General features: G+C 40.3%; 1 protein-coding gene across 1 annotated transcript in view; it reads left to right on the plus strand.

The window, feature by feature from the left end:
• THSD7B (thrombospondin type 1 domain containing 7B) overlaps positions 1-24,637 on the plus strand; it is a 243,907-nt gene that overhangs the window by 28,849 nt on the left and 190,421 nt on the right. The window contains exon 2 of the mRNA XM_065750321.1: positions 16,974-17,733. Coding sequence (XP_065606393.1) covers positions 16,974-17,733 — 760 coding nt within the window. The remainder of the gene's footprint in view (positions 1-16,973; positions 17,734-24,637) is intronic.

Below are 24,637 nucleotides of genomic sequence, written 5' to 3' on the forward strand. Positions count from 1 at the left end.
CTATGCTGTATCTTTGGCTCCAGAAATCATTGGGCTCGGCAATCTCAACTTGTGCTCTGGGAGGATACTGAGCTGTATGGATAGAGCAGTGGGGAAAAAGTCTGTGCCATCTGGGAGTTAGCAGTGTGGATGGGGAATTGTTGCTGTTTCAGTTCTTAAGTTGTCACTAGAAAACAGGATTAGAGGAGGATGGATTTCTCTAAGCCTCAGGAGAAAAGCTATCACTGTGGAATATTGACACAAGAGGAAACGCGTATCTTCTGTACTATGAGGCATACTTAGGAAAATTGCTCACTGTCAGTCACAGTTTACAGTTAGGAAATTTCTCTTCTGCAATTCATGGGAACAGTCTGACGAGGGTGATGTGTATTGGCATGAATCTTTTCCCGCTCTGCTTTTCTGCTGGCCCCTTGGTTCCCAGTGGGTACTTTAAGGCTGTGAAGCTGCCTTTGCTCCACAAACGCCCTCTGCCCACAGTCTGGCTGTCCTGAGTTGCTGGTGTCAAATCTCCTGTTCCAATAGTGAAGCAGAAGTGTGCTGCTTTGTACACCAGCTGGTATATATTTTCCTGATTGGCCTTTTCTTCCCGCAGAGACAATTTTCTAAGGTCTGTGTTTGTTCTGCTGTTGTTGCTGAGGAAAGGTAAGATATATTCTGCAGAGCTGGTGTTTTTTAGTTAGTTCCTCTCTGGGCTTTGTCTGGCATTTTAGCTCCTGGATCTCACTCAGTGGAACAACTTCAAAATGATTGGAAAAGTGACAGCGGTGTAAGCAGTAGTGGAATTTTGTCTCTGTTGTTTGGAAACATCTGTATACACAGCTGTCCAGTGTGCGTTGACTTTAGTAGTAAAGATTCATTTCTCAAAATTCTACATTTTTAGAACACTGTAATATTATCTCACTTAAATGAGAGATGTTAAATCAAAAGACACTCTAAGGGGAGCAAATGTGACTGCAACAGTGTGCCTGGGATAAGATATTCTCAAAGTGATTACTCAGGTTCTCAGGGGAAACTGGAGGGGAACTATGAAATGGGAAATAAATCACATTCTGGCACCCATCAGTGTGCTATATATTACTTTTCTTAAGCAGGTCTTGGGGTAAAGAGTGTAGTAAACCCTGAAAGGCTCTTGTCTGGGCAGAAAAAGAGAAGGATGACAGTAGATGGAGAATGACAGGATTGGAACAGAATAATTTGTCTTACCAGCTCAGAGGTGGAGGTAAGAGGTATTCAAAAATGTATAAAAGAACAGGATAAGATGTATGTTCATAGAATCCATTCAGGTATGCTTTTTATTGCTTTTACCTTCCAATCTTCATGTTAATACCTTTGGGTGAAGGAACAAATAATTATTTGTGTTGTGAAGAAATGGTTTTTTTGACTCATTTTAATAGGAAGTGTCACAGTGTTGTGAAAGAAAAAGGATTAGAGGTGGTGTGTTAACGTGGCTGGGAAGCAGAGATGATAGCAGAGAGTTATTTTGAGATTGGGAGATTTCATCCAGGATGAGGAAAAGGTGGCGTAACCTGTTCCCCAAAGAGGTGAGTATCTGGAGAGCTCGAAGGGGAGTCTAGAGATCAGCTCTGCAACTTTTAGCAGTTGCTGATTGTTTTAACTTAGATGTTAACAAAAATCTATTGAAAAATTCATGCAGTTTGTTTTAATGTATATTATGGAATAATTGCTGAAAACTTGTAGGTTCCCTTTTGGTTATGAGCTCTCACCATTTTCATATCTCTCCCTTGAGATTTTAATTGCATTAAGAAATGATTGGCCTTAATAAACTTCTACAGCCTGTGATAATTATAATCAAATAAGATATCCATATATAAAAGCATAAAATTATGCTGAAGCAAATGCTTATGATCATTAATTTGTGAACTATTGAAGTCGTAATTGTGGATGGTAGTCATTTTGTGCTTCTCAGAATGAAGTCTGACCACTGTAGCCTCAAATATGGAGTAAATTTTTATTCCAGTTATTCTTGGATCTGGAAGCATCTTAACCCATAAATGTTGTCAAGGGTTGGGCCACTGTGTTTTCCAGTTTGGATTGCCTGGATTGCTTACTCCTCTGGAGCAAGGAGGAATAATGAAGGCTTTGCAGCTGGTGATGCCTGGGTACCAACTGGAGTTCTACCAACGTGGGTTTTATGACATAAAATGCAAATTTAACAGCAGTATGCTTCCTTTTCCTGGAACCTTCAAAGAAGTATTGGAACCACAGAAAGCAAATGCAGAGGGACAGGTGGGCTCATCCCTCACATTCTTGGAAGGTGCAGCCACCAAGGCTGTTCCAAGTACAGCTTTATTTAAAAAGAATGCCATCATGATCTAAAGATGAGGAGCATCACTTATACCAAGTTATCGTTACCTAGTGGTAGATGGTTCTTGCCTGCAGTATCGAGATAGGATGTGACATTTTTGTTTTCTGGTAGCCTCCCTCTAGTTAAGTGGGCATCATGGCTGTCTGAGTTGCACGAAGGCTTTGATTCCTAAATCCTATAAAGTGGATTTAGGTCCCAGTTTCCCTTTTATTGATTAAAAAGTTAAATTTAATTGCTTACGCAGTCTCTCGTTCTATTTTACTCATTTTATCAGTGAAATACAGGCCCACATCTTTGACTTCAAACAGTTCAATTTACATAATCAGCACATTTACCATTCTCCCCCTCAGTTTACTTATTGGTTGAGCTTGCCTGCCTGCCATGTGATCTGACCACAATGGCTAACCACTCCTTGGTGATAATTTACATTATTATTGTAATATGGATTAGGCATCAGTTGGAAGCAAGTGCGAGTCAATACTGATTTTCTTCCTGTGACATCTTAAAAGAAATTATTTAACAGGCTGATACCCATTTAGAAATTCAAAGGCATTCCTTAAAATGTTTCTTGGCAAGCTGATGTTTATCAGTGCAACTTAGCAACTGGTTTTGCATGCAAAATGGTTAGGGTATGAGCAGAGCAGGGATGTGTACTGCCTGATCACTGTGAATCTGGTGCTAGCTCTGAGTCCTGTTGCTGGTAGCCCCCTGGGCTGAGATAATGGATGTTGCAGGGCAAATATTTGACACTGGAAAAGTGGTTTTTCTCCTTGAGCTAGCAAGTGCCCACAAAAAAAAAAAAAAAAAAAAAAGAAAAAGTAATGCTTTCTTTTATTTCTTCTGCATGCCCATCCAGTTCATTTGTCTGGGACTTCCCAAGTCCCTCTAGAAAGGAAATTTGAAAGATTTTACAGGGAGTACCAGCTGTTATTCTTCACCCCTGGAGCAAAGGATACACATTGCATCTGGGATGACCCAGCTTGTATTGAGGTGATTGGCACCTGCTGGCTGGATTACAGCAGTGTGGCTGTTGAGTACTGTAATCCTTGAGGCTCAGATAACATGTGGTTGTTACTACTGTGTGCCTCTTACATATATTCTTGATGCTGAATTAATATTTGAATGTAGTTTATATAAACAGTTTAATTATGACTGCATGATTAAGGACTCTTTTAAGGTGGCCATAAAATGGGCTTCCTAGCCCATCTAGAAGTTTTGATGGGGAAAATCCATTTGCTCATAAATTATTAATTTTAAAAACATTACAGACTTGTTATGGGTGGGTTTATTCATATAAGAAACTTGAGAAGAGGTTTATACAGCTGAAACCTAAGGAAGAGTTTATGAAGTTTTCTGCTTGATCTGGTCAGTGAGGTTGTGATTCTCTGTCTCATTTCATTACAGCAGTGGTAGGACTTTGGGCTGAAGTTGGAGGGATGAAAATCCATAGAACTGCATTGACTTTGAAATAGAGTCCATCCTTCATAAAATTTTAAGAGTGTGTTTGTAGAGGTAAATTCTTTCTTCCCTGTCTCTGCAGGGCTTGTCCTTTTGTTATGTAAATTTACTTTAGATAGGCTCCCAGTCACTGGGGGAGGTTTTCAAAATGCAGAGATGTCTGCTATCCTTTCTAGGATATATTTTCCTGTGGGGCTGCCTGTTGTTCTTTCTTCACTCATGACTAAAGCAGATATTTTCTTTTGGATATACTTCCCTTAGGTCCATAGTGGAAAAGATGTACTTAATATTTTCAGTGCTTCAGGAATGGGATCAGCCAGGCATCCTCCTGCATCTCACAGTGGAGGAGTTGGTCCTCTGCCTGATAAATCTCATTCCTTATTCCCACTTGTATAATTTGTACTTAATATAATCACGTTTTTATCACTGCTACCTAATTACCACTGTAATTTATGACATAGCATGTTAAAAATGCCTTATGTTGCCAGGATCAGAGAGGAGGGCTCTGAAGGAATATCATGGTGGGTTTGTGCAGCAGGCTCCCTGGTGAAAAATAAGTTGGCAGTGATGCTTTTATTATGCTCAAAATCTTGTTCTTGAGAAAGGAGGAAGCACTCCTTAGGTACAGTGCAACCAATTAATTATTCTTAGCATAATTGAAACCCTAAGGGTCTAATCATTATTAGTCCAGATCTAATTGTTTCGGAAAAAGAATAATAATGCAGGTAAAATTGTCATGCAAACACTTTTCGGTTCAAACACTTCTCGGTTTCTACTCATTTTCTTGGGCACTATGCTCATTTTGCTCTCTAGGGTCCCGAAGTTTCATCCTGATGCTGTTGGACTGTCAATATTGGAAGCCTTTCCCCAGGTTTCTCCCCACTAGGACCTACATGGGGTTCATTTACATTTGCACCTTTCTTGCAATGTTACACCCCTGTTTACAATATCAGATGTCATTTTACAATGTTAGATTACTGTTATTTTACTCCTCAAAGCGGTTTTGTTTAGCTCCAGGTGTACGTTTCTGTAACAGAGCACTGGTGACTTAGCTGTAGCTGTGGGCCTGACATTGGTCATCCCATCTGCATCTTGCCTGGTGGGAAGCTGATTTCATGTGAAAATACATAAGGCTGTCATGTGGCATTTGCCATTGTCAGAGGAAAATTCTTTGGGCAGCAGTAACCATTATAAAAGATATACTGAGGGGAAAGAAAATGTAGACTGTGTAATAATTAATAATGTGTATTTACACGTCTTGAAGTTCACATAGGAAAGCATTTAGTTGCTCAGTTTACCTGTCAAAACTGTTCTACTGGTTTAAATTAGAATACTTCGGAGCATGCGAAGGTGGTACTGTGGAATGGCTTGGGAAGAGCAGTGTTGCAATAAACCTAACTGATCTAATTGATGGAGCTGTTTGAAACCTTGAGGTAGGAGAATGCATGACAGACCTGCCTTTCTTGCCCTTTATTCTTAAGGGATTAAAGTAGCAACAGCTTGCTTCTAGTGTACAGCTTCTAGTCTAAGAAAGGACTGCATGTGAATTTTTTAAAATGTGTCCTGCAAACAGTATATATTATTTCTATTTTTTTTTTTACGTTTTAAAATTACTTGAAGATTTTGAATATTATTAGCCGTGTGCTTGCATTGTGCCACGCTTTTTGGAGCTACATCTCTGAAATAATATCAAGGTCTGATGTAAACTGAAAGTCATTCTTGATGACCTGAGAAAGAACTGAATTCATTTAAGGCTGATTTTCAAAGATGGTGAATATCTTAGATTAGGAAATTCTTTGCTGTGAGGGTGATAAAACTGAACAGGTTGCCCAGAGAGGTTGTGGATGCCCTTCCCTGGAAACGTTCAAGGCCAGGCTGGATGGGGCTGTGAGCAACCTGGTCTAGAGGAAGGTGTCCCTGCATATAGTGGGGCGGTGGAATGAGATGATCTTTAAGGTCCCTTCCAACCCAAACCATTTTATGATTCCATCTTACATTTCTGAACTTCAGATAGAAGAGACTGTAAATGTCCGAGCTCCCTTTTCTTCATTGATTTTGCAATTCATCCAGTTGTTTCGATTTTTATATATAAAATATGTGGCTGACTGTTAAAAGGATTTCAAATCAAATTGGCTTTATTTACTTCAAAGATTCTGAATAATGTTTATTGTGGGAATCATAAGAAAGGAGCAGATATTTCTAATAGAAGACTATTTCCAAGTGGCTTGATTAAATTAAAGAACTCCCACTGGACTGAAAACTCAAGTAATAGCAGTTATTTTAGTGTCTTTAGTGGAATAACAGATTTTTCTTATTTGGCAGAATGACCAGATTTATAAACAGCAGTGTGCTGTCCATCAGTTGAGGGGGAAGTGAGCTTTTTTTACTGCAGTAATTTGTGGATGGATATGCCATCTTTGCTGTAAAATTTTATTTTGGTAAATCTGCTCAGGGAGTAAATTGAGGGTTTCTTTCTGGAGGAGGGCGGGAAGACCTCTGTTTCTCCAGAAGGCTCTTCCTTTATTGATTATCTTGCCATGGTGATACCAAATCTCTGTGTGCTGGCTAACAAGATGGTTCATATGGAAACGCTTAGAAAGAAGAAGCAAAAAATAAGAGTATTTTCCTTGGCTTAACTGTTCTCCAATGTAACGATTCAGGAGCTTGAGCACACAGCTGTGTAAAGGTGCATTTATCATAGCTTCTCTCTTCAGTAACACCCTTCTGGATGTGGCGCATTCTTGCTCCTTTCATTAAACCCGTATGGCTTCAGCATCTTCTGTCAATATTTAGTGAGAAGTGGGATTTCATGTGCTGTTGTGATGAACCTAGGTGTGACCTGAATTGAACTGAAAGCAGCTTGAGGCTGAAGCGACTTTTTATCTTCTTGAATCATAGTTGAACTTGTGATTGCTTTTGAAGCGTGTTGAAATTAATAACCACTGCATTTTCTTGACAATGCAGGTAGAGATAATGCGAGATTTCCATTATTCTGTCCTGTTTAGGGTTTGGTTTTTTTTATCATTTCGCAGTTACAATGAGGATGATGAATGAACTTCACCAAGAAATGATATTTTAAAACGTTAGCTTTGCTGTGTTAGTGACACAGTGGAACAAAGGTGATTACCAGTGCTGATGCTTAATTTAAAAGTGTCTAAAAGCTTGTACTTGGCCTCTGTACAAAGGTGAACTTGAGGCACGCTCAGTTTGTTCCATGGGCAGCTCTGGCAGTAGTGCCGATCTTAGCTTTATTCTGCAGGATAAATGCTGAGTTTGTATATTCACTAGAACCACTCAGGGCTGCAAGAGAGAACTCTTCCCAGTTGCATTTTCATGCAAATACCTTTATTTGCAGCGTAAAAAATTAGAACAGTTAGGTCCTCCTGTGTAAATTAGTAGCTCTGTTTATAAATATCACTGCAATTGAAAGGAGGAGAAGTACCAGATGTGTAATTACATTAGCACAGATATTCTACAGAAAGCTGCTTCTGTGAAACAGGAACGAGCTTAATGTGAAAATCTTTGCTTTTGAGAGCATGCATGCTATGCACATCATTAACCTGTTAATTAAATCTGTTAAGGGCTACACTTGTTAAGCCTTGTTAAATGATTACTTATGTTTAAGAACATTTGTTTCTAAACATTCTTGGTTAAAAAGTGTGGGCTAATGTTGAAAAAGCAGATGCTTAAGTTTGGATGTAGAATATGTGTGCAACAGATGTGCACCCATAATTGGTATCTCTCCCAAGTTACCATTCTCTTAATTCAAAGAATCATAGTACAATAACTTTGGTAGCAACAATGGCCACGTATCCAAGTTAAATACTGCTCATCTCCACTCAGCAGAACTTGTGAGTTCTCCAAACACTGCCACATTTTTAGTGTTTTTCAGGAGCCATGGATCTGTGCTCAGCAGAGTCACCCTCAAGGTGCGTGTTCTCAGGTTCATCATCTAGAAGGAGATGGCTTTTACCTTGTGCTGAAGTTTCTGAAAGCTTAGGTGAAGACTGTTAGACTTACAGGGATAGCTGAGAACTATTCAGAAATACATAGCTACCACATTTTACTGGCAAAGCGTCTGCCAAAAGACAGTGAAGATCCACCCATGTTACAGGGCTGTCCTAATTTAGTACATGATTCAAATAAATCATCTTTTGGAACTGAAGCTCTATTTCTGATCTCTTTAATTCATAAGTTCATAAGTTCATAAGTTCATAAGGTTGGAAAGGACCTATAAGATCATCTAGTCCAACCATCCTCCTATCACTATCTCTACCCAACTACTAAACTAAGTCCTTTAGCACCTCATCTAAACGCTTCTTGAACAGCGCTAGGGATGGTGCCTCAACCACCTCCCTAGGCAGGCCATTCCAGTGCCTGACCATTCAACAGTGCAGGTATTGAAAACCAACCCAAGCCCACCAACAGCCTTTCTCTTTCCCTGGATGAGTTTATTCCCACCCTGGGACACAGGCTAGCATTCTGCGTGCTGCAGTGCTCACTCACAAGGCTCAGGCTTGTGTTAATTTGTTGACGCAGATTTATGGCCAGGACTGCACTGCTCCCTTCTCTGTTTGTGCGTACAGCATTGCTGGCTTTTGCCCTGGAGAATCAAGCTTAAATGGAAAATAAAAAAAAAAAAACAGCAACAAATTCCCCCTCCCCACCTTCCACACACACACACAATTAAGAAACAGAGAAACAAACAAGTGAAAAATAGTTCTTTATGTTGTAATGCTCTTTTGCCCTGTGTCATTGTAGCTTTTGTTGTTCTCATTCGGGAGTTTGTGTGCAGAGAAGCACTACAAGAGAGGGGCTGTTCCTGTGGGGTGAGTGTAGCTCCATGCCATGTCCTGCTCTCCAGGAGCACAACACGTGTAATGTGCTGGTTTGAAAATAAGCAACAAGAAAACAAAACAAAACAACAACAAAAAACTAGCTCAAAAGCCCTGCAGGATAATACAGTCTCTTTGTAAAATCATAGAATCAAAGAATGGCTTGGGTTGGAAGGGACCCCAAAGATGGTCTAGTTTCAGGCTTCCTGCCATAGGTAGAGTTGCAAACCCCTAACTCACTCATGAGATCAGGTTGCCCAGGGTCCCAACCAGCCTGGCCTTGCACACCTCCAGTCTGGCTGTCACATACCTGCAGGGGAAGTTGTTTTGAACAAGACCTGGGGAACAGGAAGGGCACATGTTTTTCTGATATACCTATCTAGATATGCTGTGCTTGCTTGTAGATTGTAATTTTTGCAGTTCTTGTCACCAAATTCCTAAGATTTTTCTAGTCCTGACACCTGTGAATCAGAATGAGGTGATGTGATCCTGTTTGCTTCATGCAAACAGAAGTGGTTTAGTTATTCTGTTCTCCTGGACCTTGCAATCAAGAAGCTGAGTTTGTGATGTGATAAGAAACCACTTCAGTTTGTAAAATAACATCTTTTTCTCCCTCTCTTTTTTTTTTTTAAATTTTTTTCAAAATTGACTTTTCCTGGATTTCATTACTTACAGTGTAGTGGTGTTTGGCTGTCACTCTTCCCTGAAGTCCTGAAGTAAAAATCACTTCAATCTTAAAGCCCTTCATCCCGGCTTTACAGTGTATGGAAACTTAAGCTCTTTGGCCCTCTCAGATTGATAGGAGGCTGCTCAGAGTTCAGCCCTTCTTCTTGACAGCAGCCTGTGCTTAGGAAAGCTGCTGGATGAGCAGATTGATTTACTGCTGGAGAACACATCATTCCGAAACTTTGGCGTGTCTGCAAATGTTGTGTATTCCTGCACAGCTTTTCTAAACACAGCATTTTTTTCTGAAATAGGTTATGTATCTGAATAGGATAATTATACAAGGACTGTGAATAGAAAAATGAAATAAGTCTACTAGAAAGCAGTGTGTGTGGTAGTTGTACAACGGCCTCTGTCTGGTTTTTGTAAGACTGGTTGGACACATTTGAGAGTAACACATTTCCCATTAACTACTTATGCTATCTGTTGCCTGGGTTTGCTGTTACCAGTGCTCTCCATCTTTGCAGAAATACTGATGAGTAGCACTGCGAGCAGTGTGGGAAATCCAGCCCACTGCATTGCTCTTCTATAATGCTTAATAGGAGAAGTGACCATGTGGCCCATGCAGGTGTGAAGGGCTTTCTGTTAGAAACATCTTCGAGTTGTGCTTTCTGTTAAAGTTACGTTTACAAACACCTTATGTTGCAAAAGGAATTGATTTTCGTAGTTTGGAGTTTTAAAAATGTTGAACTGTGATTGTAACTTTTTATAATCCAGTAGTGCAATGTCGTAACTGTATGCACGGTAATATTCATAGCTGTAGTCTGTTGGTAACATCTATATACTGTTTTTGTAGCGTGCTGAAATTTGTATACATTATAACCTCATCTCTTAACATCAGCTACTATCAAGAATTCTGCTTTCTCAGACTGGTCAGGCATATTTAGAGGGTGCTACAGACATGTTTTACAACGTGCAGGTTTTTTTATTTTATTTTATTTTATTTTAAACTGAGAGTTGAAAGAAAAGAATATTTTTCCCCGGGCACTCTCCAGGGTTTGGGCACATGATTGAGTCTCTCGGCTAATGCAGTTTACATTAGTGCTTAATATTGAGAAGCCCTGCCTGCAGGTGCCAAGGGGTTAGTAAATCATTGCATTTTCATAAACAACAGTGTTCTTTAGATTGTGCTGCAGAATATCTTGCTGGAGTGTGTCTTGAGTGTTACTGTGTGTGGATAATAAGGTAAAAACCTGAAATGTAAAATTGGAACAAACCGCTGCGTGGCTGTGAGTCACTCAACTTCACTTTTATTCAGGTCTAACGTGAGATGAGTAACTGATATGCTGAATTACTTGTTTGTGTAGGTCATGAAAATTGAAAGAAGTGCTGCAGATAGTTAGAATTAATCGCAGGAATCGGGAATTTCATCTGCCACGTGTGATAAATTGCAAACAGTGCAACAGACCTTTGTATAACCTCTTTCATACAATTGTAGTAGAAAATATTTTGCTGTATTGCTCTTAATAAATAGCAAAATAATAGAAATTAATACTGGTGAGGAAAATAAGCTGAGTTTTGGCTGAAATGTGACAGTAGATTTAGAGCATAGGGCACTTCCAGAAAGCAAAGGAGTAGGCAGATATTTTAACAACAGCTTTTCTTAGAATCATAAAGGTTGCAAAAGACCTCTGAGGTCCCCAACCTGAGCCCACCCCACTGTGCCCACTGACCACATCCCTCAGTGCCACACCTCTGTGGTTCTTGAGCCCCTCCAGTGGGACAGTGACTCCCCCACTTCCCTCAGTGCATCACCACTCCTTAGTCGTACCTTACTTGTTATAATTTATAGTTTAAAATAGCTGAACTGCTCAAATGTGGTGTTTTAGACTCTGTACAGAGCTGGTATTTGAGTTTTTAGTCCCATTGTTATGTGAAAAAAGTTACAGTTGGACTGAATACACTGACATAGAGGATGCACAATATGTGTGTTATGCTTCCATCAGCACAGCTAGTAAGACAGCTGTTCAAATCATTAGAAATACGTTTTGTGGCATTTCATCAAATGTCTTTGCTTCAAGCCTAGCAGAGGAATTCAGTGGTGAGAAAATACATGATAGCTCAAATAATTTTCAATAATTTGGTTAATAAAAAAACAAACATACATCTAAGTCTTACTAAAGATTACATATTTCTTTTAAAATTATATAAGTAGTTACATAAACTCATTTAAAATTGATTTTAATGCTGTTATAAATGATGCTCATGTTGTAACAGTTTTTTTTTTTTTTTTTCCTCCTATTCTCAGAATCACAAAATTGTTTGGAGTTTTTTATTTCTTATAAACATGATATGGTGGAGGGATGCTAGAATTACATCCCGTGTAGCTATATTACATTTCATGCAGAAGTGTTCAATTAAAGTGTATACTGCAGTGATCTGCTGGGGATTGTGATCACATCTGGTGGAGTTATTCCTCAGCCAGACATGAATTACATCATACCTCTCTGTTTTGATTTTGGGGGGCTCTTTGTCTACACTAAGAATTATTACATTCTCTATAAATAGAATAATTGCTTTTAAATTGGGTACTTTAAGTAAAAGCTGGGGTAAAAAAAAATAAACAAATGACATGGAGGACTATGCCATTGATAGTCAATTCATTTTTTTCAGAGTTGTTTAAATATTTTAGATATCAGATGCAACTTGGAATGTATCTGTAATGTATTTGGAAGAAATTGCTAACCCAGTACTCTAACTGATTGCTAATCTAATCTTAAATTTGCAAATTAGTACAGAGCTACAGGGACAGAATAATTGTAGAAGATGCTTATTGAATGAATTCTCAGATGGTGAAATGGTTGCAATTAAGCTAAATGTCATATTAAACAGAGCATAATTATTGTAGCAGTCCTTACTAAGCAATAACATACTTGTTAAGCAACTCTTATTGGGTTATCTGAGATTTGATATTTAGTGGTGTTTCATTTTGTCTGTAGTACGTAATTATTGACTGAATAGTCTGCTTACGTTATGCTTTTGTGACCTCTGTGTCAAAGAGCAGATGTCACTGTATCCGTTCAGACATAATTATTGCATAATTGTAGGTGGCTCTTTCAAGCAGGAAAAGCAAATCAGTGCCCGCTATATCAAATAAACACTCATTTGCAGTGCTATATTACTTGCTTCTAACTGGATTAGGGAAGCTTCTTGTGCTAATTATATGGCTATCTTTCTGTTGGATAAGATAGCGAACAGAACAAGGTGTAGTTTTCCTTCATTAGATGGACAGAATTTATCAATTGCTTTCACTCTTATAGATGTCTAGTAAGTGTCTTTGTTTAGTTCTTCCTTGCATGACTTCTCATTTTTATCAACAGTGATTTGGTAGACTCGCTCTTCACTTTGATTGACTAAAGGATTTATTTGTGCAATTTTAGGGACTTTCAGATCTCAGTGTCATTTTTTTACTGAAAAGTATTTTTTGGCAGTGTGCTAAGTCCTAATGAATTGTCACTGATTTTATTGGATACTTCTTCGTGGAGTGTTGCTAGAATGTTCCAGGTTGGAATGAACAGCTGGCAGTCATCTGGTTGAACCTCCTGCTCAGAGCAGGGCCAGCATGGAATTCACACCAGGTACTTCAGTTCAATCAGGTCTTGAGAACCTCTAAGGATCCTGTGTGACCTGTGTGCCAAAGAGCTTGTCATTTAGTTACCCCTCCATGTACTGCCAGGTTGCTCCAGTTTGGTGCCAACCTTTGCTTTAAAGGGGCTTTGCTGGTAAATTGCTAGCAGGAGAGCTTGATTATAGTCTTAAGGAGTGGCTTCAGGGGCATTTTTAGTTTGATGGTTTAAATTGCACATAGCTTTCTTGAGATGGCATTTACAGAATGTAGTCACTGGCCACAATGACCATCTACTTTTTTCTTATGGCAGTTGGGTTTCTGTGGTCCATTTCTGTGGAACCTCCTGTCTTCTGGAAAGTACTGCATCTTGATATATCTTTGTTGCAGCTTTCAACTTCTCTTGCACATTTGCCTTCTTGAATTTAGAGATCTTTGCTCCTAGATGTACAGAAGGTGTTACTTTTCACTGGTGTCATGAGACAGTGTGTCCATCTGTTTTGTCTTCATCTCTTTGTACTTTCATAGACTGATCAGCCCAAAATAGATTTTATTTTATTTAGCCTCTTGATTTAATATAGGTGTCCTCCTGACTGGGAGTTGTAATGTGTCTCTAAGTTCTACGTTTTTACCCGTAAGTTCTAGTGCATGTTTAATAAAATATTGTTCAGACTGTTCACATTCTGCTGAGATGTTTCTTTTAATTGACTCATTTATTTTAGGAAAGTGTACATTTACATGGCTGCTCTAAAAAAAAAATTTAGCCACTAAGTAAAAAGCAGACTGTTGTCTGGAAAGTATTTATATACTTAGTTAAACTACTAAGCAGTGAAACACTGTGAATAAGTTTACTACTGTGTGCTGAAGAGATCACTGGAAATGAAAAAGTCTATAGTAATAGATTTGCATCTGATTTTCCACCCTTATTTTTTCATGCTTATTTTTGGTATGCGAATAGCGGTCTAATAGGCTCCGTTTTTATTGTGTTTGCCAGAGAATAATTGCAAATTGTGATTTGTCTAATGATAGTGTAATTGCTCGTGAGTCCTTTCTTTTGCTTGTAATTTTTCACTCTAAATTCACATCTGACATTAAATAATGGCCAGTTCTTTCTAAAGCTTCTGCTGCATCTCTATCTGTCCTGTTAATGTCAGAGCTGGTAAATCTGCAGCTATTACATAGAATGGCTCATGAACAGCACCCAGGAGAATTTAAGTACTGAAGAGATGAGTTCTACAGAGTAGCCAAAGAGCAGCAGTAGGTTTGTCGAGTTGAATTTGGCTAGTCCTCTTCTACAGTGGCTTCTTACTCTGTGGGGATTTTTAGTGGTGTCTTGATGTAGAGAAATACGGATTTAAGGTCTTAACCATCCTAAGATTTAAATAGTAAATCCTGAGTTGGTGTAGCGTGTTCCAAGCAATCCAGGAGGAAAGAAAGAATTTGTGCACTATGCTGAAGTGAAATGGTATTGGTTATGAATTTTTGCTTAAAAATGAACTAGTGAAAGAATAATCTTTCCCTGTACTGAAAATCCCAGATATCAAAAAATGAAATTGCCTTTGTTAAACTGCTTCAGAAAAGTAAGCACTGAAATAAGCTCATGATACAGTTGCATTGTGATGCTTAGTCTTTGTAGTAGCTACTTTTCTCTATTAATAAAAACCAATTAGTGATGAATTTCAATGTTGAATTTCAACTATTATTTTTAGTAAGATGACAGCATATTTATAATCCGATGTGTGTTTCTGAATCTTGTTGGCATTTCATTGTAATAGTCTTTTAAATGAAGGTGGCATATCAAGAATGAGTGTTTAAATTGTCAGAAGATCTCTTCATGTAACTGAACTGAGCATAGAATTCTTCTTTTTTAAATCTTCAGGTTTTTAAGCCCATTTAATTATGTAGAAAGTTCACAACTATAATTCCTATAGTACAGTTTGTGAAGTATTGTATAGTTTGCTGTTGTTTTTTCCAGTTCAAGATATATATATGTCACTGTTGAGTCCTCATCTCGCAATGATATCTTTTGGTGTGAAATACAGGAGGTATAAAAGGGACAAAAATTTTTCACGTAGCCTGAAGACTGGATACATCAAAAGCTGGAGCTGTCTAAACCCTGATGACTCTGAAAACCCTTCTTGCCTGCTGCCTGTTGACCACAGGAGGAGGTGTCAGACTAAGGGTAGGGTTGCAGTCATAGCCTGGAGGATGAAGGAAGGAGCACAGCCACAAAAGGGATGACTCCTGGGTCTCTGCTTTGTAAGCGCAGCCTTTGGGCAGTGAGATGCTGGCAAAAAATGGTGAAAAGAGAGGTGGTGGCATTGCTGCCCACCTGCCTGGCCAGACTATGCTCCTGAAGCTCCCTGCTGTTGAGGAAAGGCAGCTCTGAGGAGCTGTCTGCAGTGATCTGATCACTACGTCTTTGAGGTTGGGAATGGGGGTGTAGGAGGAAGGTCAGCAGTGATAGCTCTTCAAGACTGTATTTAGGTCATGGCTTTTCCCCAAGGTCTCCGTGCAGATGCTTGGGATGTGTAGTAGAAGAAGCTTGGCTATACCCAAACTATTTACTTCACCACTTGTTAATGATGGGAAGGACATTGTTTATTCATGTATTTGCACGATATCAAGGCCCTGGCTCTGGGAGATTCACTCTTCTACTCATATAGGAAGGAGAAAAGGTTTACCTTCCAAAACATTGCCAGCTGGATTAAATATATGGGATTATAATCCCAACCATTATGGGGGCTGTCTTGGATGTTACGTGTTTATTTCTTATTATAAGCTTATAATTCATTCTGGTACCTTTAAAATCAATTTTGAAAAACTCAACTAGAGTAGCATTTCTTCATATAAATTGACCTGTGCATTGTAGGTTCATTTTCTGCCTTGAGAAAAATACAAAAGATAGGGTCACTGCCATGCACTTTCAAGTGCAGATGGCATATGTACTGCTCTTACTAAGTGAAATGGTTCTGTTAAGATGTTCTGGAAAAGTTTTTTAAAGTTAGGATTGAGATGAGACTCTCTTGAGACATGATCATCAAAATCCTTTTAATATGCTAAGATTTGGTCTTAGTGCTTTGCGCTACCTTTTCTTCTCATTCTGAAAGCAATTTTGTACTTTACAGCCTTTAGATTGTTTTGTGGACTTTGTGGATTAATATTTTTAGGGAAAAGTCTTTCTACTTAGCCTTGTCTGATTTAAGTTCACTTACAAATCCTTAGCATTCATATGGTTATATATGTATGTTCATGTGCTGTGGAACTAAAAATGAGATTCTTGGGTTTAATTTTTATTCCATTTCTCTTGCCAAATGACCGCCTGTATCCCCACCTGTAGTACCATGTACTGCAAATGGGGGCACCTTGCTCAAGGTAATTCCCAGGATAATGGAGAAAGTAAGGGCCCTGTTCTGCTGTTTGGGGCTCTGCTCACAAAGCAGCTCCCTGCAGGACCCGGTGTGCAGGATGTGCACCGTTGTGTAATGTCACTTCTTCCATTTTCAACTCCTTCTGAGAGCATGCTCTTTTCCCTGTGGTGTTTATCTGCACCATTTTATCACTGCAGATGATGATTCAGCTGCTTCCCAGAGCAGTTTATTCCATTGACTAATTGTCCTTTAAGAATGTTTTCACCTTATCTAACTTGACTTTCTTTTCCTATTAGATTATGTTCCTTTATGATCATTTTTATATGTGCTTGTACAGGTGGAATTAAATATTCATATTTCCTCAGGCTTTCGGTGCCTTTCCCTGTTGCAGAAATGTGTCTAGCCTGCCTTTAATGTGGGACATTGTGGAGGCAGTGGGAAGTAGTGTTTTATTTCCAGGTCTTGGGGAGCAATTGGCATCGGGTGACATGAATACATGGGGAATTGAAGCATCATGTGGGCCTTTGGAGGCATTTCATATTCTGACCTGGATTGGAGGGGATCTTAAAGACCATCTAGCTCCAAGTGGCCTGGTTTTCGAGATGAGCTGATTGTCTTTCACTTTTTAATGGATACTGGAGCCTGGCTTTGACACTGTTAGGTGTTAGGGTGGCTCAACCCTCCCTCTTTTGCAGGTCATTGGGGCCGATGTGTGGGTGACTGCGGTTCAGGGGGCACGCGAAGCCGGGCTGTCTGGTGCACCCACACCGAGGGCTGGACGTCCCACCACGCCAACTGCGACCAGCAAGAGAAACCCGAAAGCCAGCGGCGGTGCTTCAAGGTCTGCGACTGGCACCTGGAGCTGTTCGAGTGGGACGTTTCGGGATGGGGACCCTGCGTGCCCGGCGGTGAAGCCGGGCCCTGCATTATGGCACAGCACGGCTTGCAACACCGCAGTGCCCGCTGCCTTCAGAAGCTGGACAGGAGCGTGGTGGCCGCTGAGATCTGCGAGCACCTGGCACCGCAGCCGCCCCTCGAGCAGGCCTGCCTGGTGCCGTGCCCACGGGACTGTGTTGTCACAGACTTCTCCCCCTGGTCCCAGTGCAGTGGGGGCTGCACCAATAGCTTGCGGCACCGCACCCGTGCCGTCATCGCTCCTCCTCTTTATGGGGGTGCCCCGTGCCCCAACCTGACGGAATCGAGAGCCTGCACTGCTGCCTCCTGTCCCCTGGGCGAGGAGGAGCACACCTACAGCCTCAAGGTGGGGCCTTGGGGTGAGTGCAGGCTGCCCCATCGTGAAGACGCCCCGTTGGATTTGCGGGAGGACTCTGGGGAGCTGAGTGCATCGTGGTCAGAAGGCCACAAGGCGCAGCACCATGCCCGCATGGGGCAGGTGGGTTACCAGAGCAGGACAGTCAGCTGCGTGCGGAGCGACGGCCGACACGCCGTGCTGAGGTAAGGGGGCTTCCTCGTCTCTGCTCTGACTTCCTTTCTTTCACAGGTCACTACTTTGCATGGCCTCACTCGCTCACCTCGAGTTCTAAATGCTCATTTCTGTGTGTTTTCTTTACAGGCTGCTATTTGATTTAATTCCCTGCTTGTGAAGCTAGCATCCGCAGAATGTTTTGCATACTTGCATGATTTGTGGCTGTTTTAATTCATTTTATGACTCCAGTATTTCTCTTTTGGTTTTTCTTGTCTTGTGGAAACCTCAAGGAAATGGAGATATGTGTATCACCTCTTGCTGTGGAGGTGCTGAGCATGTAAGGGCTCCACTCTGTCACCTACCGCGTGTATTTGGCTAGAGAAGCTAAAGCAGCACCAACTAAAACTCCTTCATTCCAACAAATCAATGCTGAGTAAAACAAGAAGTTTTAGCCTGACAAATTTGGCTGTGTGAATTTACTAGAAGGTATTTCTTGGCTGGATAGATCAGTGGGCAGAGCTGTGATTGTCTCCTGCTCGTGAGGATCCCTCATGTTTGCAATGTTTCTGATGCCGGTATAAGATCTGTGACTTGCATTTATTTCTTTGATGGCAGTTGTTGATTTCTGTCCTCCTGTGCTTTATTTAATGATTTCCCTCAGTCTGCGCAGGTCGCTTTTCTGTAATTCAGATGTGAAGGTTACAATAATGTACAGCATATAAAGGAAAAATTTATTCTCTGCATTTCTTGCATTTAAATTCAAACAATCTGAGCTTTGCCATTTGACTTCAGATCGAATTTGAGCAGGTGCCAGGAGCTATAGATTACTGAGGAATTGATTAAGTTCTGAGAAAGTCAGAAGCCACGTTTTTGAAGAACTTTACCTGCTCGTTTTTTCACTGTTACTAGAAGTTGTTGAAAAATCAGTGACCTCTATGAAGGAGTGGAGAAAGGAATGTCTTGAATTCAACGTCCTGCACATGGGGAGGAATAACCTCAGGCACTGGTTATGGACTTGGGGTTGACCTGCTGGGAAGCAAGACTGGGGAGAAGGAACAGGGAGAAGACCTGAGGGGCACCATGAAACCAGCAGCGTGCCCTTGTGTCTAAGCCAAGCCAGTGGTATCCTGGGGTGCATTAGGAAGGGCATTGGCAGCAGACCAAGGGAAGTCGTCCTCCAGAGGTCCCTTCCAACCTCTGCGATTTTGTGAAAAATCCTGCTCCTGAATTTTGCAGAAATCAGCTGTTACCAATATCTTATAGCTCCTGGTGCCTGCACAAGTTCAAACTGAAGAGGTAAGGGGTTATTCTCTGACTGATACTCTACCCCTGCTAATGTCAGTGGTGATTTTGTTCGCGTAGTGAGGTGAAAATAAAGATTCTAGCCTTTTTCTTACCTCCTCCTATTACATCTGTAGCAAGGTATATATTTTTTTTATTGCTTGGAAAAACGTCAAGATTTGTGAACTGTTGTAGCAGTTTCTAACATCTTGACTTCATTATTTGTCTCTAAATGTATGCTGATTCTAAATACACAGACTTTATACTCATGTAGCTGCTTGACTTTAATGGAGTTACTTGTGATTTATTTCACTGTGGGACCTGCAGCAGGTTTATGTATGCTACCATGTGGTAGATGCTTTTCTGGCCATTATTTCTCATTCCTTGTCAGAGGCTCTGGATGGGGAATCCTAGCTTGTTTTAAATGTCACTCTCTCTTCTCTCACTCTCTCACCAGCACTTTTGCTGTAGGAATGGGAATTGTAAGCCACTGTTCATTGCTCTTTGTTCCACTACTGTGTAATCCGTTGAATTCTTGGATGACAGTGCAGAAGGTCACGGATGGTTTAATTTTATTGTTTCTACCTGTGATCAAGTTGTCTTCCCTTGTCCTTTCTGATTATTTTTTGGGTTCATTTGTTTTTCTTCTTTTCAGCTGATCTGGCCACATTTGGGAGCATGTAGCTCCATTAGGTGCCTCCTGGCAGAGCTTTTCTGCAGAGTCTGTCTCAGGTTTACTGCAGAGCTGAGGCGAGCCTGTGCCTTAATCTTACCAAGCCTATAAGAGGAGCATCCGTAGATTGCACTGTTCTCTTTTAAAAATAGCATACTAACTTTTACTACTTAGCTTGAACTTGGAAACCTGATACCTAAACCTAAAATGTAGCATAAAATCCAGTCTGTGTTTAATTCCAGGGCTTGAGTGTCACTGATCACAAACACCCCTAACAACAGCTCCCTTAAAACGGACTGTGTTGATGCCTTCCTAGTTTCATTGTGCAGCATATTTGCTGCTGTTCTCCTGAAGAATGGACCCGATCTTGCAGATGTCGCTTCACAAGAGTGATGATGTTTTGGCTACTGGTAAAGAAGAGTAAATGCATTTGCATAACCCCGAAGCAGGGCTTGGCAGACAGCCAAATGTCTGCTGCAGAACTGGGAAGAAGTGCTTTATTTGTGCTTTTTCATTTTCCTGGCTGAGATTTCCTATTTAGAATAGCACTGTTGAGTAAGTCCCAATGAGAGTTACAAATTAAATTTCTGGGATACTAAGGGAAGAGAGAAATATCCCTAGACATGCTTCACTGGGTCTCTAAGCTGCATAATTATGCTGGTGTGCTGGGATTTTATCATTGCTACTCATTCCTTCTGCCTCTAACTAAGAAAAATGGCAGATGATGTGAGTGGTCACTTACACACTGTTAGTCATCAGAGAGCAAACATGCGGTCAGCCCCTTTCCAAATCTATAATGCAACAGCAGCAGAGATGGCTCTGTGGTGTTGGCAAGTAGTGTGTGTTGCTTAATTTATTATCAAAGTTGATAAAGACTGGTTTCTAATCTCAAAGCTGGGTGTCAGCCAGCTGTGCCTGTGAGCAGTGGTCCTTGTGTGTGCTAATGGAGGGGCTGCACTGGAACAGCACTCAGGATTTTAATGGGATGGGTACCAGTTATTTTTTAAAGAATAAGTGATTGAATGCATTCACATCTTAGGGGTGCAAGGTTACTGGCAGAAAATTCATTTTGGCTTCTTCATTAACGAGTTTGTGATTAATGAGAAGAGCAAATGTGTTGTCCTTTCTCTTGTGAGATAAGTAGCAGCAGCAAGAAACGTGCCTGATGTTTGCTTTCAGTTTTCCATTGACTGTCAACTCATGCTGTCTAATCCAGAAAACAAAATCCCTTAGTTTTATAGTGAACCCGCAGGTGGGAGCTGAGGAATCCTATGCATCAGGAAGAAAATACTGTTTTCACTTCAATGGCTTGTTCTGGGAAGGTGTGCGTGCAAGAGAAAATCCTAGAAAACTTAAATAAAACTTGTAAAGTGAAATTACTTTGAAAGGAGCAGAAGTACTGGGAAGATTGGATGCATTGTATCAGGGGCATAATAACAGGGAACTTTTTTTGTTAAAATACTGTTTAGGTGATGTTTTTGTGAAGATGAATGGGAAAGGGGTAAAGGACAGAGAAGGGTAGAGATGGATCTTTTTCTTTTTGAAAAGCACTTGAAATTAATACAGTGGACCACTTGGAATGTCTGTAGAACTCGAGAGATGTTCTGTTTCCATTCTGAAATTATTTTGATGCTAAAACTTTGATTTTGTAAAAATAAATGAAGGAAAAAGGACTCGAGTCAAAATGTAATGGCTTGAAATATGATTTTATTTTACTGAAAATAGCTTTCAATCTCATATCCTGTGTTAAAGTCAGACAAACAGTCCCATCAGTCCCATACAGGTGCTCTCTTTTCACTCTCCGTATCTCTCTTTCCTGTTATTGTTTTAATTGGATATCATTTTTAGGTATATATTTCTTAAATTCTCAATTTGGTGTATAAGGTGATGATGATAGAACTGAATTGGGTCATTATTCTGTTTACTTTGCCTTTCTAACTGAAAATTCAGCTCAAATTCAGTCAAGGGGTAAAGCATGTAGTTGAGCAATATCCAGTTCTTTTTTTTTGCCTCCGTAATTTGAATTTACATGATCCTTTTCCTAGTGGATTGCACTTAACCACTGTGCTGCTGTACAGGAAAAATTATTTGCAATTTCTGCAAATTCTGCTCTGTAGATGAGTACAACATTTTACAGCTCAGAGGAGGAGATGCTGTGCCATAATACATTTACACATGACGGCTGTGACTCTGTTCTGTGGGAGGTGTGTGGTTGCATCCTTCCCAGCACATGTAGGAATTGAGCATCAGTGCTCAGGTTTGGAAATGAATCCCTGAACTAACAGGAATGGGGGAGATTCTCCGTTCTCGGGGTCTTTAAAAAGAATAATCTTGTTGCCTTTGCTTTTACTACCTGCACACTAAACCACCAAACGGTGTCTGCTTTTAGCCTTTCAACCAGAGTAATGTTTTGGAAATACTGTCCACTAATAACTAGGATTTTTTCTTTGGTTTTCAAGTTGTTCTGAAAGCCAACTGCTTCTGTTGCCCTAAGCTTTCAGTGTCCTCCTACCCAGTGTATAGTATGGGTGCAATGAAATAACGGAAAATTTACTGGTATATTTTTGGTGATTTTTTTTTTGTCCAGAGCAGAAAGCTGGTGTAGTTCAGCTTGAGGGTGCCCAATTACTTCATGGGATGGTGCAGAGTGTGGGAAAACATCTCAACTTAACATACATTGCAAAACAGTTCCTGCAGTTTTCCCATTACCAGTCCAGCCCTGTAATCTACTTACACACTGATGCTTTCTGTATTATTACCATTACCAGATTTATTCTCAAAAGGAAGCTCTAACCTGAATACGTTAGTCTGTGGGGAGTTGGTTTAAACATTGGGCTCACAAAGCATCTCCCATCCTCAAGACTTCCTTCCTTCCCTGCTAGTTTGGTACTGAGGTGTGTGGGCTGAGTTCGAGGAATGTCTCATGCATCTGAGCGTCCTCCATATCAGATTGTTCCAAGTACATCAGTGACATGAAAGAATGTGTCTGAATTTTATGCAAAAAACAGAACGTGTTTTTACTTTTGTGTTTGTGTTGCCTGTTGTCACAGTTAATTTGACTTAGAGGCTCTGAGTGAGTGGGAATAAGGTAATTAGAATCACTTTCTGTTAGGCAGTTGTATGCAATTCTCCCTCAAAAACGTCTTCCCAAGCAGAAAGGAGGAAATTGCTTGCTCCACATTTGTTCACCTTAAGGTTGACAAAGTTCTCTCATTAGCCATTTATAGCAGGAGCAGTGGAGGGATTTTCAGGGAAAGAATGTACTTGATCTTCACATACTTGAAAGCCTTGCGAATAGCAAGGATGATTGTTGGGCAGAGATGTCTTTTGCAGCCTACGTGTCAGCATCTGCTTGAATCCAATTGAGCACACGTGATAGCTGTTGCCTTGCTAAGAATTGGGGCTAGCAATACCAGCAATTAGCAATAATTTTGAAGAAGACCCTAAAGCAGATTTTTAAAGGCTTCGTTTTCTCTGGTGTTTCAGCAAAGATCAGACTGGACTTAAATATCTCATTTACAGTGGTGCTACCCCAAAAATGAATTTAAATTTTCTTACTGGAATGTGAATGAGAAATTTCAATTGCTCTTCAGAATGTGAGTTCGCTTGCCCTCCCTGCTGTGTTCTTAGATATGCTCCAGTTTTCTAGTATAATCACTTAGGACAATGACTTCTGTTTGCATTGTATCTACTTGAAAGCAGGAATTCTTGTTCCCTGTTACCATTGTGGCACTTATGGCTCCCCTGATCACTGTGTTCAAAAAGCAATGAGAGGGAAATGAGGTTACAGTTGGTGTGACTCTACCTAACTTAATGTTCCAACCAAGACTCAAAATCACTGGCCAAGTGCAAGTTCAAATACAATGATTATTTCTTTCCAGTCCTCCATTCAATAGTATTGATATTTTGTACCGGGTACAGCTTTGCATTGGTTGCATTTGGCATGTAGTAGAAGCGTGAGAGATCTTTTTTGGATATAAAAGAGAATAATTTTTTGTCTGCATCAGAAGTTGTTCCTGCTTCGTGCAGCTGTTACACCTTAGCAAATTCATCTGCTGGCACCTGTGAGACTATTATTGTATGTGATGAAACTGAGACATGAAGTGTTGCACTTCAAACAAAAAAGTGTAAATTTAAGTCACTAAATGCTGTATTATGCTAGTAATTCAGGATGTAGTCAAGCTAGTCAAGCCTGATCACGTAGAAGTGGCAATATTCCTATTGACTTTTGTGAAAAATGGACCAATTTCTAAATTGGAAGAGAAACGAATGAATGCCCGTTATCTTCTCTGCTCCCCCTATGAGATTGCTGTGCAATCCTGAAATGATTGCCCAGAGTATTTTCTGTGTAGAAAGTTAGCTTAGTCAAACTGTGTTATAAGTAATATTAAGTGAGGTAATAACTGGTTCCTTGGCAGCAGCTCTAGATTTCACACCTTTTAAGTGCACATGTATTTGCTCCTTACAGTTGGTAAAAGCCTGACTGTGAGCAACTGGAGGCTGGAGAAGACGAATTGAAGGAGAGTTCACACTGAGTTCATGTAGGGTCTTAATTTTGGAGAGCGGTTTGCATCATGCTTATAACACTAGGCAGAAATTAGAAATGCTTGCATGTAAATCTGTCAGTTTTCGGTGTATCCTTTCCAGCTCTGTTGATGTCAGTTATCTGAGGTCTCTGAGGCACACCAGAGGTTTCCCTCCCATCCAGGTGACCTGGAGGATGATTGCTAGCTGCTGTGATGTGGAGCAGAATCAGCTGTGCTCTGTGTGGTCAGGCAGAACAGAGCAGTTTCAGACATCTACAGTGGTCAGCTGTTAAAGTTTATTTTTCCATTGTGTTGATCCTTTTTTAATGTGTTACAAAATGCATGAGGATTATGTCCTAATGAAGGTTAAATAATGTAACCGAGTGCAAAAACACATGCAGAGTTGCAGTGTGCCAGAGTCTCCTTTGCTTTGTCAGGTTTGAAAACCCTCTG

Source organism: Cyrtonyx montezumae, unplaced genomic scaffold, assembly GCF_038088225.1.
Source record: "Cyrtonyx montezumae isolate F1298 unplaced genomic scaffold, pur_monq_1.0 scaffold_7, whole genome shotgun sequence".
NCBI lineage: Eukaryota > Metazoa > Chordata > Aves > Galliformes > Odontophoridae > Cyrtonyx > Cyrtonyx montezumae.